Consider the following 19,309-nt stretch of genomic DNA (forward strand, 5'->3'; position numbering starts at 1 on the left):
CAGTTTCTGATCATATGTTACCTCTTGAAATGGTTGGATGTCAACTAATTCTTTCTGGTATAACGATTCTGTGTATTCCTTCCATCTTCTTTTGATGCTTCCTGCATTAATATTTTTCCCCATAGGATCCTTCACTATTGCAACTTGAGGCTTCAATTTTTTCTTTAGTTCTCTCAGCTTGAGAAACACTGAGTGTGTTTCTCCCTTTTGGTTTTCTATCTCCAGCTCTTTGAAAATGTCATTATAATACTTTGTCTTCTCAAGCCACCCTTTGAAATCTTCTATTCAGTTCTTTTACTGCATCATTTCTTCCTTTTGCTTTAGCTGCTCGACATTCAAGAGCAAGCTTCAGGATAGGAGGATGAAAAAGGATTGGATACTTAAAAGGTATGGTCTAAGGAATGAGAAAATCAAGAATAAATCAAGAAATATAGTAAAAGCTAAAGAATAAAACTTTAGAAATATTTTGAAGGTAAGAAGTTCTAGCTGTGTGGAAGCAAAATTACCTCCCTTGTGGAGGTGTAGGGGGCATTAAGAAAAACCAAGGATATCAGAAAAACTCAAAAGAACCAAGCAAATACTTGTTTCTGTCATCTGCAAACCATTAGAAGGTAATTCACTCATGTAAAAAAATTATTAAGAAAAAGCAAATTTCAGAGGATAGATACATTGGTCATTTCTTTTTTAAAAAACCATAAAAGAAATTTCTTCACAAAAGGATTTATAAAGAAATTCCCTTTCAACTTCGAGGTGTTCTTACTGTATTTATTCTAGCTTGTGAAACTATCAGTATCTTGGCAGTCCCAGTGGCAGAGAATTGAAGGCAACAGTATTTGAAGCCCTTGTCAATTAAAGTTTGGCAGGGAAAATATCACAGAATAAGAAGTCAATGGGCAATGATTCGCACAAACGCAGTTCAGAAGCAACTTACCAGGAATTCCGTCTGCTGTAAATAGTGGTGGATCCTACAGGGGTGAGACTCAGTCTCAAGTACAAGATGGCACATACTTGTGTCCCTCACATTCTCAGATATAAATGTGGAGCTCAACCACTCTTTTGGACTTCACAAGACCTTTAAAGTGCTACCACTAATCTCTTTCCTTTACTCAATCATCTCAAACAACTTAAGTGCTAACCAAAACTCTTTGTACTAAAAGATGTTTGGATCTGGCTACAGTGGGAGTCTGCTCAGTGAGTCGTACCTCTGATCCATTGGTCTCTTCTGTGGTTTGTATGCACCGGGACGGGTGTCTCCTACATTAAGATGTGACTACCAGAAAGGAGGGATGGCCCTCTTTACCGGTATAAACTCTGTGCCGATCGCTAAAAAAGACAGTCTTGTCTTTCAAACCTTTTTTTCTTTTTAAATCTTTGAGGGAAACTCAAAGGAGAAGCCTTGTGCATGGGGTTTATGTGCCATTGTTTTTCTAGGCCCATATTTTAGTTGTGACTCACAGACAAGGAAGCAGCAACAAAAGAAAACCAAGAGACCCAGCCATCTCTCCCAGCGGACAGAACACTTACTGCCTCGTCGAATATTGATGAGCAAGTTGCCCTTGAAGATGGTGCATCCTTGCAGCATTTGCGCAGAAGTCACAGAATCAATGGTCTTTGTTTTCTTCTCTTCCTCACAGACTTTGGGGCAAGGACCTTCGCAAGGGATACAGTACATGCTGTGGGAGAGAAAGAACCAAACAAAACACACAGAGAATTGAGTCTGCCTCCTTGCATCTGAAAAATTTGTTAAGTTTATGCTCTTATTTTCATTGCTGTTTTCACAGTACAGGTTGTTAAAAAAAAAAAAAAAAAGGCAGCTAGTTTGCAATTAGTCTGAAGGCTTTCAGGTGATCACAGAATATCTCCTCCCCAAGCCCACCTGGGATAATCCACTCATGCTGCAACCAAACGGTGAAAGTGCCTACAAAGGAAAAGCCTGTTGCTTGTTTCCGGACAAAATCCATGATGCATCCTTGAGGCATGTGTGTATCATAGGCTGTTGACTGGGGAGCCAGATGGTTCCATGTGGGAGAAACAGCCTCACAGAGAGGAAGCCCTGGGGGCTCCCAAGGAGAACAGAACCGCTTTTTGGATGGCGTGGCCTCTGCTGGGAGAGTCAACAGGGACCGCAAAGGGATGGCAGTGTCTCTGCCACTAACAGGAGTCCAACCCCGGCAATCAGTGCCCAGCAAAGCTCAGGGACGGATTCCAAAGGCATGTGGTACAGCAGAGATCCCTGATTTTCTTGCTAAAGCACAACTGAAATTATTTCTTGACAGTGTTTTGCAGAAACTTGTAAATTGATCCAAATGTTGTTTTCTCGGCATACACAATAAAAGCAAGGAATTTCCATTACTTTGTAATAGGCTCCTATTTCACATGTTATCCTCAATATGCCACAAGCCACCAAAAGTCAAGGATGGTTGAGTGGCACATGAGTTAAGTGCAGAGGAGGGGCTGGCACTTCTCCTGCTCTCTACTGTCACTTAGGAAACAGGGAACAAGATGCTAACCCACTCAGGGCTGCTGAACCTGTGGGCTCTACAGCTTGTACACAGAACAAGGATCAGAAAATTGGGTCAATTTCTAAACAAAATAAATACTACAACCTGATGGGATGTGTAACAGGATGGTGAGTTGGAAGTCAATAAATTTACATTATTGTTCTTAAATGATCTTTAAAACCTCATAAAGATAAAGGACATTCAGGAAAATAGTGTCAGTTACAGCTCTTTTCATTAGAGTCTATTTTTTCCCTTTAGAACTTTTGTTGCATAATTAAGCCAAAGATGCAAGGTTTTGTTTTGCTTTACTTAAGAAAATTGCCCTGGTATTTTCTTATTTCATGTTGGGAGAATGAGAGGCAAGGTTCCATAGAGTCCAGCAAGACCTGGGCCTCCCAGTGGAGGACAGAGTCCTCCTACCTTGGACATCATACTCAGCATCCACATTTCGAGGTGGGTAGCAACTTCCCTTCAGCACTGTGTTTTGGTCTTCTATTGTTTCTAATTTATCAACATGCCCATATTATCCCCCCAACCTCCCTTTTTAAAAGCTTTTTATTTTGAAATAATTACAGATTCACAGGAAGTTGGAAGGAAGTGCAGAGAGGTCCCACGTACCCTTCACCCAGTTTCCTCCAAAGTTTACATCTTATATAACGATAATACAATCACTAAAACCAGGGAGTCGACACTGGTACAATGTATGTGCAGAGTTCTGTTGTTTGTCACACTGTAGATCTGTGTAACCCCCAGGGAAACCAAGACACAATTCTTCCATCACCACAGAGACCTCCCTCATGCCACCCCTTCACAGTCACACCTCCCTTCCTCTATCCCTACCCCTGGCAACCACTAGCCTGTTCTCCATCTCTATAATTTTATCTCAAGAATGTTATATAAATGGAATAACATAGAATGAGACTTTCTGAGACTGACTTTTTTACTCAGTATAATGTCCTTGAGACCCCTTCATGTTGTTACGTGCATAAATAATTCATTCTTTCTTACTGCCAAGTAATACTCAGTGGTGTGGTATCAGTACCATGTGATGGATCACTTTTGGGTCCTTTTTAGCCATGGTCTTGTAACTGCCACCCAAGTGACTGGATGGGACTGTAATAGGGTAATTGTGGCCCACCAAAGGGATTGGTCAGTTTTGCCATCCTGCTGGGTTTAAAATGAGCCACTCCAGAGGTGGGAAAGAAAGAAGAGCCCACTGCTACCAAGGAAGAACAGCCAGGAGCCAGCATGTCCCTTGGACCCGGGATCCCTGTGCTGAGAAGCTCTCGGAAGCAGGAGACAGAGAGGGAGAGAGTGCGCTGTAACCCTAAACATGGTGAGAAGTGGTGGCAGCAGAGACCTGGCAGCAGGAGATGGCGTGGTGGGTTTCCCATCCCATGGAGAGAGAAAGCTGAGTACGTTTAGGCAGAGGCCTAGGGCCAGGGAGAGACACGACTGTGAGCACGACTGGAAGAGACTGTCCTGATGGAAGAACTGTATACTGAGTGTTCCTGTGCCTGAACTGTAACTGTTACTTCCATAATAACCCCAATAATCAAGAGTATTGTCTGTGAGTTCTGTGTGGCCATTGCAATGAATTATCAAACCCAGTAGAGAAGTAGAGTGTGTCGTGGGAGGGACATTTGGTGTCAGAATTGGTAAAGATGGCAGAAAGAAGAGCCACGACTGACCTCTACCTCATAGGAATCAGCCTTGGGCTGTTGATCTTGATTCTCCTTCCCCCTTATGAAGAGAGAGGAGGTCAGACTCTGCCTCTACGCTGTTTTTAGAGTTGGTGTCAGAAGCGAGATTCTTTGCGATGGCTCCAGACTCATGAGAGCACGGACTTTGTAAGAGAAAGAACAAAGAGGCTCAGGAGGTGAAGCTTTTGATTCTTGGATGGCTGCTTCGGTTGCTGTTGCCTGTAATGGCTGAAGGGAAGGTTATGTTGCAGCTGAGGGGAGAAAAGCCCCACTTGGAGTGGCCTGGGACAAAAGCCAGGCCAGATAAGCAGGATGATTGATAGGGGGACCAGGGTCTACTGGTTCCACCCAGGCAGAGGCCCAAGGCCATATGCATATGAATGGGAAGATAGTTAAGAAGAGAAGACAAAACTGGAATATTTTTAAAAGGGTTATGTGTTTGCTGAGGAAGCCAGCACAACTTGTCCAAGGCAAGGTCATGGAAGGTCCACAGACACATCCAAACTCCCTGAGGAACCAAATTAGTGGGCTGAGGCTGTGGGGACCACGGTCTTGGGGAACATCTACCTCAACTGGCTAACACAGTCTATAAAGAAAATGTTCTATATCCTACTTTGGTGAGTAGTGTCTGGGTCTTAAAAGCTTGTGAGTGGCCATCTAAGATACTCTACTGGTCTCACCCCATCTGGACCATGGGAGAATGAAGAAAACCAAAGACAAGGGAAAGATTAGTCCAAATGTCTAATGGACCACAAGTACTACAGCCTCCACCAGACTGAGTCCAGCACAACTAGATGATGCCTGGCTACCATTGCCGAGTGGTCTGACAGGAATCACGATACAGGGTCCTGGACAGAGCTAGAGAAAAATACAGAATGAAATTCTAACTCTCTCTCTCACACACACACAAAGACCAGACTTACTGGTCTGACAAAGACTGGGGAAACCCTGAGAGTACGGCCCCTGGACACCCTATTAGCTCAGTACTGAAGTCACTCCTAAGGTTTATCCTTCAAAGCCAAAGATTAGACAGGCCCATAAAACAAAACAAGACTAAACGGGCAAACCAGCCCAAGGGCAAGGATGAAAAGGCAGGAAGGGACAGGAAAGCTGCTAATAGGAAACCCAAGGTCAAGAAGGGGAGAGTGTTGACATGTCATGGAGGTGGCAACCAATGTCACAAAACAGTATGTGTACTAATTGTTCAAAAAAAAGCTAGTTCTGTAAAACTTCGTCTAAAGTACAATAAGAAAAAATAAAGTAATGAGTTTAGGATTATGTGTCTAATTGAATGTACTATGGATACTGAATGTTTCTCCTAGCTAGTGTTGTAAAAACAGACCTAAATGAAAGAAATGAATACTGGGTATTACAGATTATAGACAGCATGTAACTCTGCCGTCAGCCAATACTTGATTGGATATGCTAAAAGGGGAACTAGAATTTGCCCAGGGGAAACACAGGCTTTTGTTTCAAGCCAGTAGCCTTATGTATAGAGTGCTTGCTTAGGTCACAAACATGAGCCCCACCCGGATTTTGCATTTGAAAAGACATGCAGAACCACCTAGAACTGCTGAGAGGACGGAAGATCTGCATTTGAATGAAGGACCTGCCAAAACAAAAAGTGACTTTTGCTTTTTGAATTTCCAGCAAGTAGTTTGCTGTTGGATGCATCTAGGCAGGAAAAATCACTGCCCATTGGAAGGAACCCCCTTCCAGGACTGGAATTTAAAGGGAGCCAGCAAGTAGACAGCTTGGTCTGCTCACTTGTGGTAACCACCTGGGTCCACTCAATGAATGGAAGTAGGAGAAGTACAGCAAATAAAGAGATGGGCTGAGTTTGGACATGTTCCAGTGCTACCTATGGACCCAGCCTATGGGGGCTAGGGATGAGAGAGTGAGAGGAAGGGCTGGCTAGTCAGAAGTAAAGGGAGTTATGTGGACTCCTATGTTTATGGGTGGAACCCACTGACCTACCCCACGGGGGACAGGGATGACAGTGTGAAGGGACTGTCCCAAGTGCTGGGAGGTGTGTGTAAACTCTCGAACCTAAGGCTGCTACCCATTGTGACCTAGCTTGGATGGCTAGGGATGAGCTGACCAGAACCCGACCCAATGAAGAGAAAGATGTTTGACATGGTGAGCTGGTGTAAACTGCTACAATTTGATGGCTTGCTCTGGACAGGACTTTGCTTATGGATGCAGATACTCAAAGTTCCAATGAGAAGAGAAGATTCTTCAAGACCAGGAACATGCTTGTCTCCTCAGTACTAGTTTGATAGTGATGTGCAACTAAAACACTGACTATGTAAACGGGGGAGACAAAGGCATGAAGTGGCTTTACACACTTTCATGAGTGTGCTCACATTAGATGAGGGGGGCAAGGCAGAATCCCCACTGAATAGTTTCCTTTTTTCCTAATGGGTCTGGGGAAGAAAGGGTGGGGGAAGATGTTGATAGGATTATATGATTCATTGTGAGTACTGGTTATTAACAGAGTTAACTGGGATTGTAAAAACTGTAATTGTTGGAGCCCTAAGTGTCAAAGAGTGGACTAAGGGGGAGGTACAGCTGGGCTTGAGTACAGTGGCTGAACCTAAAGTCCCTTAAAGGTTTTGCTATGCTGATGCCTCATGAGATTCAGAGGAAGGGAATAACCTTCTCTCAATTATATATTTATCAGATACCAGGAAGGGTGAAGCCGAGATGACCTTTGGAAAACATACCACATCAGATGGACACTCATAGCAGACCTGAATGGATGATACCTGAGTAACATCACCCTGCGGACTCCTTGGAAACTCTGGTGGCATGGTGGTTAAGTGCTACGGCTGCTAACCAAGAGGCTGGCAGTTCAAATCCGCCAGACGCTCCTTGGAAACTCTATGGGGCAGTACTACTCTGTCCTACAGGGTTGCTATGAGTTGGAATTGACTCAACGGCAGTGGGTTTGGTTTTTTTTTTTTTTTTTGGTGGAATCTTTCTCTGTTGAAGGACTAATTGTTACTGACTGTTTCGGACAATTAAAGTGCTTGAGAGGGGAAAGTTATCCTCCAAATACGAAGGAACCATGGCTAGAAAAGACGGAGGGTGGCTTGCAGTGCGACGGATCACTTTTATGTTCTTCCTAGCCATAGTCTTGTAACTCCCATCCAAGTGACTGGGCGGGACTATGTGATAGTATAATTGCAGCCCATCAATGGGACTGGTCAGTTTTGCCATCCTGCTGGGTTTGAAATGAGCCACCCAGAGGTGGGAGGAGAGAAGACTCCACCACTACCCAGGAAGAACAGCCAGGAGCCAGCAAGTCCTTTGGACCTGGGATCCCTACGCTGAGAAGCTCCTGGAAGCAGAAGACGGAGTGATCGAGCTGTAACCCTGAAGATGGTGTGAAGTGGTGGCAACAGGGATTCAGCAGCAGGAGATGGCATGGTGGGCTTCCCATCCCAGGGAGAGAGAAAGCTGAGTGCTTTTCTGGGCTAAGACTGAGGGCCAGGGAGAGGTGTGCCTGCAAGCATGGCTGGGAAGAGTCTGTCCTGGTGGAAGAACTATATTCTGAGTGTTCTTGAGTCTGAAGTATAACTGTTACTTCCCTAATAAACCCCATAATCGTAAGTAATGTCTATTAGTTGTGGGTGGCCAGGTTATCAAACCCAGCAAAGAAGCAGGGAGTGCTGTGGCAGGGACAGTTGGTGTCAGAAATGGTAAAGATGGTGGAGAGAGGAGGCATGTCTGACCTCCGCCTCACAGGAATCAGCCTTGGGGGCTGTTGACCTTAATTCTCTTTCCCCCTTGTGAAGAGAGAGGAAGTCAGACTCCATCTCTACCCTATTTTTCTGCAACCAGGTTTTGTTTAATCATTTACCCATTGTAGGACATCTGAATTGCTTCCAGTTTGGGGGTATTATAAATAAGCCACTATGAACAATCATGTACAGATTTTTGTACATGATTTGCAAGTTTTCATGCAAATTCCACTGACAGATGGGTAATAGCCGTGCACGAGGTACACTGGCCAGGAATCGAACTTGGGTCTTCCACATGTAAGGTGAGAATTCTATCACTGAACCACCAGCACAGAAGTGAAATAGCTGGGTTTTAAGGTATGTGTAGGTTTAGACTCCTCCCACCAATTTTTAATATACAATTTTTAAACCAAGCCACCTTTCTTAAAGTGTCTAGGAATAATCTAGCACTTAAGCGTTTTTCTAAGGAAGGCCTCTGATTACATGTTTATAAATTAGGCTTCCTCAAATCCATCCAGGAACAGAGAGGGCATGAATAGTATAAACAAATAAATAAAGAAGTATCAAATAGGCCTTAAAGGCTGAGACAGGGATTACTCCCTGATGGTGCTGTATTTTAAAACAGGAAAGGTAGATCTATAGCTTAGAACAGACTCCAAGAATGGGCTGGAAGAAAATGGCTCAATTCTTTGAGGGCAGCACCATCACAGAAGGAACAACAGAGCACTGTCCAAACGCGCAGCGTTTCCACTCTGCCCACGACTCTGAGGACTGAACGCCTCCAAACATCAGAGGAAACGGACCCACAGGAGAAAGACACTATCACACCAAGTTCATGGACCAGCTACCCTGTCCCCATCCCACTCTCAGGAGGAATACAACATCTGAATGTGGCCGAGCCTTGACTCAGTTCCAGACACCACCACGGGGCCCAAGGTGTGCAGTGGTAAAGACCTTTTTGTTTTAAGGCCACCAACAGAATAAAACGTGGTACACTTTTTTGGGTATGTATACTTGACAGCTCACTGGAATCCTTGGCTAATCTATCATTTTAAAGTATTTAATTATTTTTCTGTCATAATAGTTACGGAAATTTTAACAGGCAGAAAGCCGCTGCATATCTTGTTGTTGGTGACCCTGTGTGCAGAGCAGAACCACCATGCGGTTTTCAAGGCCGTGACCTTTCAGAAGAAGTTTGCCAGGCCTGTCTTCTGAGGTGTCTCTAGGTGGCACCAACCTTTCAGCTAGTAGCTGAGCACTTAACCGCCTGCACCACCTGGGGACTCCTGTTGTATATGTAATATTGTACACAACAGTGAGTTTTATCTTTGATGGCAGATTTGAAGGTAAGCCTGTGGCAGGAGCAACATTTTCCAAGATTACACCAGAAACAAAGCCCCTTTTATAAAGACTTACCTGAAACAGACTGCAGCAAAAGTCAGGTAAGTCCCATATCATATTCAAAATTCATGTGTGCTTGTCTAATGGTATTTTATATTCGGGAACAGTTTTATTTTGAAGAGCCCAAAACATGAGGGTCCCAAGGTGCTGGTCATAAAGGAGACATCTGTCCCCTTGTGGCTGAACTAACCTTTCTTAAAAGTTCTTTGCTCTGCTCTGCTCTAGAAGAGAGACACAGCAACCCCAAACCTCTGCTTCTTTTGCTTCCACAGTGAGTTCTTTTCTTTTTTTTTTGGCCACAGAGTTGATTGTGACACACAGAGACCCCATGTGTGTCAGAATAAAATTATACTCCATAGGTGTTTCTGATGGCTGATTTTCAGAAAGAGATCTCCAGGCCTTTCTTTCTAGTCCATCTTAGTCTGAATGTTCCCCTGGAATCAGTTCAGCATCGAGCATTCTGACAACACACAAACTGTCACTGACAGATGGGTGATGGCTCTGCATGAAGTACACTGCCTGGGAATCGAACCTGGGTCTCCTGCATCAAAGGCGAGAATTCCACCACTGAACTACCAGCTATGCTAGCCCTCTCAAAAGGACCCACCAGCCATTACCTCCTGATGGTCCCACCCAGACAGAACTGGAGTCACCAGAATGACCAGGACAGGTGACTGCTGGCGGGGAAGCCGTCTGCAGCCCCGGTGACTGACCTCTGGGTCCCGTTCCGGATGAACCCCGATGGGCACTCCTGCATGCACTCCCCATCGTGGATGACGAAGCCCTCGGCGTCGTTGCTCTCAGCATTGGGGATGTTGGCGCAGAAGTCCCGGTCCACGCAGCGCCAGCCCTCAAACTTGTAGGTGTTGGGTGGGCAGGTGGGCACGCAGATGCCTGCGTAGTAGTAGTGGCGGCAGGCGACGCAGGCCGTGGCGTTGTCGGGTGCGCTGCAGCTGCCCAGGCACTCGGCGTGGCAGCACTCATTGTTCTCGGTGCACGCTCGCTTTCCGCAGGCACTCGGGCACACTGGGGACAGAGGGGAGACGGTTAGACTGGCAGGGTTCCCAGGCCGCCCAGCAGGTTCTGGGTCTTCACTATCACCAGCACCAGATTGCTCCGTTGAACATACAAAGAAAAACCAACAACTCCTTGCAATCCCAAAAGGACAATCCCTGTGCCCTTCATTCCTCTTAGACTTGATGATGACAGTACCACAGACCCTATGCCGAGTCAGAAGGCCAGGGTTTAAAGTCCAGGCTCTTCCACTTATTCATTCTTTGGCCTGGGACAAGTTATTTGCTTCTTTGACCTTGATTCTCTCTTTTCTTGTCTTTAAAATGGGGGTAATCATGTTCACATTAGCGGGTTGCTTGAGAAATAGGTGATAATGTGTAAGTCTTACATGAACAATGGTTTATTATTACTTTTCAAAAAGCATATAATGCTTTTCTCATTCTGCATCTCAAACATGTTCCTTACTGAAATCTCTTCATAAGCTTTAGTATGCAGAAATTCTGCTTTATTTTAAGAACGATGAAACTACAATATAGTAAAGAGAATACGGTTCTAGGGCCTATAAAACGGTTTTACAGAATTTGTGTCTGCTTGTGGTAACGTACCAAAGGTTTTCACCCAATGAGAAACAAGCAATGATATTAACTACCAACTTCTTTATATATCCTAATGTATTATCACGGAGACGTTACCATACCTGATGGTTATTCTTTTAGTACAAGAAAGTGGGTGGCCTGAGACCAGAAGAGCTAGATGGTGCCTGGCCACAACCAATGACTGCCCTGACAGGTAACTCAACAGAGAAACCCTGGGGGAGCAGGAGAGCAGTGGGATACAGACCCCAAATTCTCATAAAAAGACCAGACTTAATGGTCAGACTGGGACTGGAGGGACCCCGGAGGCCATGGTCCCCAGACCTTCTGTTAGCCCAAGACAGGGACCAATCCCAAAGCTAACTCTTCAGACAGGGATTGGACTGGAATAGGGGATGGAAAATGATACTGGTGAAGAACAAGGTTCTTGGATCAAGTGGACACATGAGACTATGCTGGCATCTCCTGTCCGGAGGGGAGATGAGAGGACAGAGGGGGCCAGAAGCTACCCAAATGGACATGAGCAGAGAGAGTGGAGGGAAGAACTGTGCTATCTCATTAGAGGGAGAGCAATTAGGAGCGTATAGCAAGGTGTTTTTGGTGGGAGCAAAGTGCATATAAATTTTTGTACGAGAGGCTGACCTGATTTGTAAATTTTCACTTAAAGCACAATAAAAATTAATTAAAAAAAATTTTTTTAAAGGGAAGAGAAGTTATTTTTCCTCATGCAGGGAAAACGAACATGCTTGCATTTTTATTTTATTCAACCTGGTTCCCAAAAAGAAAGAAAGTGGGTGGGTCCAGTTGTCTATAAGCCACGAGAACCACATGACATTAGAAGCCCTCTCCTCTGAGCCCCTCCTGCTAAAGTTAAGTGAAAGCAGTATCTTATAATGACAGAGCCACAATTCATCTCCCGGTCAGATGAGCTGGCATCTATTTTCATCACAATGCTTTAATGATCACACTGTATGGGCTGTTGGCCTTCCACACAAATAAAGCACAAATTAACAAAACATGTGATCTGGCTTGCATTATACATTTCGTACATTTTCTGAGTTGGAAAACAACACAGAATTATTTAAATATGTATACTTTGACTCTAATATGCATTACTTAGTGAAGATTCTACTATTGCTTTTTCTTAAAGATACCTGCTCGAAAAAAATCAGAGATCACCAGTAAAAAAAACCATCGCCAGTAGGACGAGGATATAAAGAATACGCAGGCTACCTGACCAGAAATGGCCTCTCATCAATAACTTCGTGTGGACCCTCCCAAGTCCCTTCCCCATGCATGTGCAAGCCTGTGTAAATATAAGTATCCACAAAAAAGGGTCAGGTCATTCTGAAAGCCTTTTCCTTCTTTTTGCTTTGAATATGTTGTGAATCCCACTATCATTTAACAGCTGCTTTGCGTCCCATTGTCCAATACATCCTCAATTAGAGCCAGTCTCCTACTCTTAACCACTTCCTCTACCCCCAACTTTTCATTGTTACATCAGGACTGCACTCTTCAGGAGCATCCTTAATTATTTCATCAGGATAAATTTCCAGAGCTGATTCTTGCAGGACCAACTGTCCTCTGGAACATTTGCACCAACTTACGCTCCCACTAGCTGTGTCCAAGAATCCCTGCTTCACTGTAAGCAGGTGAGTTTAAACACAGATATCAGAGGGTGGACATTCGATAGACGGTGTCATCTTGGAAGAGAACAATCTCATGATAATGACAGCTCGACAACATTCTGCAACTTTCTCCTTTGAAATTATTCTTTGACGGAGACAAGAGATTGTCTTTATTATTTATTCTTTTTAAGTAACATAACCTTGATTTTTGGTGAGACATATTATATTGCCATCCACCTAGATATTACATCTCCTAGCCTCCCTTGTAGCTAGAAGTGGCCATGTGACTGAAGTTCTGGCCAATGAGATATAAGCAAACTTTTTGCATGGAACTCTCTAGACGGCTCTTTAAAATAGAAAAGCATGCCCTTCCTCTTTCTTGCTGGCTTGAAAGTAGGAGTAATGTCTGGAGCTCAAGCAGCTACCTTAGACCATAAGGCAGCACAATAAGAATGGTGGAGCATGATAAAAGGAGCTTGGGTCCCTCATGACTGTGGGGCCACCAAGGACAACCCTGAGCTGCTTACTTCCAGACTTGTTTGCGTGTGAGAGAAATAAACTTCTCTTCTTTAAATGACAGTTACTTGTTACATGTCACTGAACCAATCCCAACTAAGACACATCTTCACAGGTATGTATAAGCCAAGAAGAAAACCATTCTTTTGGGTTTATATCACATCCTCATCCTATTAATTGATTCTGTTCACCAGAACAAACCACTTCTCGCTATTTCCCAAAACTAATCTACTCATAAAGGACACATTTGTTACAAAAGACCGCTTTAAAATCTTAGAAAGCAAAGATGTCATTTTCATGACTAAGGTGGGTCTGACCCAAGCCATGGTCTTTTCAGCTGCCTTACATGCATGTGAAAACTGGACCACGAACAAGGAAGACCAAAGAAGAACTGACACATTTTGAATTATGGTGCTGGTAAAGAATGCTGAATATACCACGGATTGCCAGAAGAATGAACAAATCTGTCTCGGAGGAAGTATATTCAGGATGCTCCTTAGAAGAGAGGATAGCAAGACTTTGTCTCACATACTTTGGACATGTTATCAGGAGGGGCCGATTTCTGGAGGACATCATGCTTGGTAAAGTAAAGGGTCAGAGAAAAGAAAACCTTCAATGAGATGGACTGACGCAGTGGCTGCAACAGGCTCAAACATACCTATAATCGGGAGGAGGGCAGTGATCCCATTTAGACCCTCAAAGGGGTGTTTAAACGGAGATGCATGGCCATCAGCTCATGCCCCAACCAATACACAGGGCAGGGACATAGGGTTTTATTTCAGTGGTGGGGGCTATTTGTGAAGGAATACCACTAAAGCTTAAATCCTTGTAGTTAGCTGCCGTCAAGTTAGCCTCCAACTCATGGCGACCCCACACACAAAGGAACAAAACGCTGCCTGGTCCTGGGCCATCCCCATGATTGGTGACAGACTAGACCATTGTGACCCACAGAGTCTTCACTGGTTGATTTTCAGAAGGAGATGACCAGGTATTTCTTCTTAGTTCTTCTTGGTCTGAAAGTTCCCCTGAAACCTGTTTAGCATCACAGCAACACGAAAGACTCCACTGATGGATGGGCGGTGGCTGAACATGAGGCGCACTGGCCGGAAACGGGACCTGGGTCTCCCGTGTGGAAGACGAGAATTCGACCACTGACCCACCGCCGCCTTCAGGCTTAAATTAGGTAACATCATTTTCTTTATAGACAGAACAATTCCTCTTACAGACACCACAGATAAAGGGGTCCTGTATGTTACACGATGCAAACTAGGCACCGACACACAGCAAACACCCATGGGGGACAAAAAGGGGGTACACCAGGGGAGAGGGCGAGAAGAGCAGCGAGAGGAGTGATTTGTTTACTAAAGCAAACACTTCATCAAGAGGAGGCAGCTGCAGCAGGGGAGCCGGGGCCCACCTTGCTGAGGCAGGAGCCTGAGAGGATTCTGGGATGCAGCAGACAGGGGTGCATGAGGAAGTTTGGGATTAGGGAGTCCTGGAGCCAACCCCAGAAGCCTGCTGTAAATTCTGTCTCATCTCAATGTATATAAATATTATTAGTGTTCAGGACTATTAAGGGATTTCTTGAAAAGCCCCGGGCAGTGTGTCTCGCCAGCAGATGAATGGCTGCCGAACATGAGTGCCAAAACTTAAAATTCAGCATAGCAACCAAATTTCCGATGACGGCACTGCGGGGGAAGGGAAGGGAACCCCTTCCCTGCTTCCGTGAACGAGGGGCAGCCCTAGAGTGATTGAAGGCAGTACTGCCTTTAAAAATAAGACAAGAGGAAAACTGAAGCTGCTACACACTAACAAAGATTCCGAGGTAAAAAGGAACTTGATTTTGCCTACAAGCTCTTTCTATTCTGCTGGAATTCTTACAATGACTAGCAATAAAAACAAAAGCACATCTAAACTGTTGGAAAAGCTAACATGTCCCCCATCGACCACTAAAAGGGTTGCAATCACATAAAAATGAGGCACTGCTTTTAAAAACTCATTTTCTTCAGTTTGGAGAGAGGAAAAAAAGTCACACACATCAGCCTTTAATTCTCTCCTTTCCCGTAGTCCTTGTATTTATTAAATTCCTTCTAGGATTTTTAAAAATTTGCTTTCGTTCTTGCCAGTAAGTTCTTCTAAGTTTTTTTTCCTCAGAGAAACCACTTTTAAAGATCCATGCTAATAAAGTACTCTGCTGGAAGAGCAAAGGGAAGAACCCGCCTCTTCACAAGGAACAAAAAGACCGAGAGGGGTCACTTAGCCACACAGTTTCAAAAAGTTCAAACAACTTTTTAAGCTCTCGGCTACTAGGCAAAACGTTGGCAGTCTGAACCCACTCAGAGGCACCTTGAAAGAAAGGCCTGGCAATCTACTTTTGACAAATCAGCCAGTGAAAATCCTACAGAGCACAGTTCTACTCTGACACACGTGGGATCGCCATGAAGCATAATCTACTTGATGGCAAATGTTCTTTTCTCTTTATTTTGTGTATCCCAAATAATCTCTAAAGGACAGAGCTAATTTATTTGCATGTTTAAGTAAGGTAAACCTTCTGAATCAAAATACAACCTAGTTGAGTGACATCATAGTTATTCCTGAGCTTACCTGAAGTGAAGCACCGGTATTCTCAAAGAAAGTGGTGACCTTCCTAAAAGGCATGTATCATTGTACATAAGGAGCCCTGGCAGCACAGTGGGTAAGAGTTATGGCTGCCAACCAAAAGGTTGGCAGTTCAAATCTACCAGCAGATCCTTGGAAACCCTAGGGGGAAGCTCTACTCTATCCTATAGGGTCGCTATGAGTCAAAATCGACTCAGCAGCAACAGATTTGGTGTGTTGGGTTTTACTGCACATAAAGTTAACTGCTCTAAGTCCAGGGGGGTGAGCTTCAACTCCAAAGTGCACCAGGGAGACACCTTGTCCAGAGAAATGTTGTGGTTCTCTTGCCTTGCAAAAAGAGTTGACTCCAGCAGATACTTTGGGGAGAGAAAACGGAGGAGAGAAGGGTCAGTTGACTCACTGGGGTCCCCCCAGTACACCCAGAAGTCCACCCATGCTGTGGACATTCTTGGAGGCTCTCGAGAGCACACTTGTCTACTGTAAGACAACTAGAAATGCTCCTTCTGACCATTAAATCCATCAGCCTTGTCACCAACCCTTAGACTACATCCTGAAGACATGGCAGGTAGAGAACTCAGCCTTCACAAGGCTTACCCCCACTTAGGCTGAGCAGTGAAATTCCAGAGGGCCCAGCAAAAGGTAATCAGGATGGCTTTCCAGGGGAAGGGGCTTCCAGCTCTGCCTGCCTATCACACCCGATTCGCCCACGCTGTTCCAAGATGGCGGCTGTTTCAGCCATCTCTGCTGTCTGAAAGGAAGGGGCTGTCGGATCTCCTCCCATGTTGCTTTTCTTTTTAAGCATGCATATCTGCCAGGAAGAAATAAATCACAAGTCCTAGCACCTCTTTTTCCTGGCGTATCATTCAGTCTGAAGGACAAAACCCATGAAACATGACACTCTGGAAAAGGGTCAAGTCCCAGGTTATATGAAGGACGTAATATGTACGTGCCCCTTGAACCTTCTTTACTTCCTCAGTTATAGCAAGCGGAACCCTCAAGGGCATTTTCCCAGCACAAACCTGCAAAGCTCAGTCTTGGCAGGTTTAACTGCACTGCTAAATTTCAAGATTGAAGAGGCAGCCCTTCTCGGGTACGGCACTTAGTTACGGCTCATTCCGTAGGGCAAATGTAATGATGTATAAACGACCAGTGAAAGTGCTATCAGGAAACCAGCCACCAAGGCCCAAAGAGACTTGATGACCCAGAGGACCAGTTCCACCCAAACAAGTCTAATGAGATTAGATACCAAGAGTTCATCCCCTTCAGCAATTCATATGGTTCAGCAAGACCAAGAGCTCAGACACAGAGAAGCAGCAGCCTCATTGTGTACCCTCTCCTGGGTCTGGTATACAAACAAATACAATCAAGGCTCCTGGAGATACCCGAGGTCCAAGCAGACGCTCACTGTCTAGCATAAAGGTGAGCCAAGAAGTTGAGTATGCAGCTGTGAACATTTCATTAATAAGCAAAATAAATTAACTGCTTTCTAACAATGCCCATCGGATCATTTGTGTCTTAGGAACCAAAAAACAAAGCTGGCCAGAATATTCAGAAAACAAGAACAAACCCCTCAAAACGGCAACCAAGAAACTAGAGGGAAGGAAGTCACACATAGTATCATTACTAAATAAAGATTTCCGGAATTACTCAGTAAGCATAAACAAAAGGAAGCCATCAATCCAAAGATAAAATGCAGGAAACGACAATTAACACCAAAGGCCAAGTGAGGAACAAAAGGCAGTTCAGAAGTCCTTCTCCAGCTGAGCTGTTGGTTTAGGATGCTTTGGGTTATGAAATCTTTTTCTTCCTTCATAATTTTTTGTTCTAACAGTCTTTACTTAGATAGGATTTACGTACCACACAAGCCACCCATTGAGAGTGCACAATTTGAAGGCTTTCGGCATACTCACGGTTTGTACAAACATCACCACAGAAGAGATCCCGATTCCATCAGCAGTCACTCCCAGTCCTAGGCAACCTCTAAGCTACTTTCTGTCTCTGTCTCTATTCTAGACATTTCGTATAAATGGAGCCACACAGCAGGTGGCCTTTCGTGTCTCACTTCTTTCACTGAGCATAAAGTTTTCAAGGTTCATCCAGTTGTGTATATATCCAGACTTCATTCTTTTTTTTTTTTTATCTTCCCTCATAAATGTTGACTTTCGTGATCCACAGGTGGCAAAATTAACCCTGTATCCCTTCTCTTATTGTGTAGTGAAGTCAAAGGGACGTGAGTTGGAAGTTGGCGGAGAGGCCCATTTGGACCCTAGAATCTAGTCACATTCTGATTTATTCAACGGGAAGAAATGGACTTGAAAGCTTTATCGAATTGACTGAAGGCTGCTATTGTTTTGGTATAAAGAAAAAAATGAGGAACGGTGACCTTATGGAAAAGTCACTGATTCTGTGCAGCTTTTCTGTGCTCTGTGGCTGCATGTTGTCTGCTCCCGTGGTGGAGGGTACAGTATGCCAATGACCCTGATCTATATATAAAGGCCTGACAAACTAAGGTGCCAGTAAAATGTGGTGGACTTACTTTAGGTGGCATATGTACGTTTTAGGGCTCAAGTGTGGCATTCAGCTTCGGAAGACATTAGCTTTTTGATTTTTTTCTCTAATTCTTTAATCCTGCAACAGCTAAAAACTGCAGCACCGAAGGAAGTGAGTGGAAAAGAGAATGAATGAAGTCAGGTATTATGGAAGGGGAAGAATCTGACCTCCCACTCCTGTGCTATCTACAGACTATTCTTTCATAAAGAAAAAGTATCCTAACATACTTGAAAGTTGTCCAACAAATTCTTTCTTCTAAAACTCATATTCAAAGCTTACAGACAGATTTGGGAAAGCCGGACAGCTTTTTTTGTAAACTGTACTTCAGATGAAGGCTTACAGAACAAATTAGTTTCTCGTTAAACAATTAATACACATACTGTTTTGTGACATTGGTTGCCAACCCCATGCCATGTTGACACTCTCCCCTCTCGACCTTGGGTTCCCTGTTACCAGCTTTCCTGTCCCCTCCAGAAAGGCAGACAAGTTTAAAGATGGAGGGCAAGGGTGGCAAACATTCTGGGTGTCCAGGCAGGATCTGCGCCGCTCCAACCAGCTGTGGTGAGGCCAGTGCGAGGTGGGTTTCTTCCACATGTGAACACACACAGTGTCTCAGACACAACAGTCTCCCTTACACACAACGCACCCCTCTCCTTCACCTCTCTTACAGTCTTTCTCAAAAAAGAAAACCCAGTTGCTGTTGAGTTGACTCCGACTCATGGCAATCTCATGAGTGTCACTGTGCCTCACAGGGTTTTCAACGGCTGATTTTCCAGAAGCAGACAGCCAGGCATTTCTTCCCAGGTACCTCTGGGGGGCCTTGAACTTCCAGCCTTTCCATTAGCAGCCAAGCACTTTTACTGTTTGTACCACCCAGAGACTCAAAACAGAAGAGAAAAATAATTGCAGAATGAGTGACTCTTCTGAAATTCTCCCCCCCCAGCGCTGTGACCAACAGACATGCGCATATGAAGACACCAATCACTTAGTATTGCCTGTCACAGATGCTCAAACAGGCAAAGTGGAAAACAATCTTTT

At 44.4% G+C, this 19,309-nt stretch overlaps 1 protein-coding gene across 2 annotated transcripts in view; it reads right to left on the reverse strand.

Annotated features, from left to right (window-relative positions):
* Positions 1 to 19,309, reverse strand: part of IGF1R (insulin like growth factor 1 receptor) — a 356,840-nt gene that overhangs the window by 72,115 nt on the left and 265,416 nt on the right. For both annotated transcript variants that reach the window (XM_049906124.1, XM_049906123.1), the window contains exons 4-5: positions 10,065 to 10,377; positions 1,525 to 1,673 (exon numbers count right to left, since the gene is read on the reverse strand). In XM_049906124.1, the coding sequence (XP_049762081.1) occupies positions 1,525 to 1,673; positions 10,065 to 10,377 (462 nt within the window). The remainder of the gene's footprint in view (positions 1 to 1,524; positions 1,674 to 10,064; positions 10,378 to 19,309) is intronic.

Source organism: Elephas maximus, chromosome 13, assembly GCF_024166365.1.
Source record: "Elephas maximus indicus isolate mEleMax1 chromosome 13, mEleMax1 primary haplotype, whole genome shotgun sequence".
In the NCBI taxonomy this organism is placed as follows: Eukaryota; Metazoa; Chordata; class Mammalia; order Proboscidea; family Elephantidae; genus Elephas; species Elephas maximus.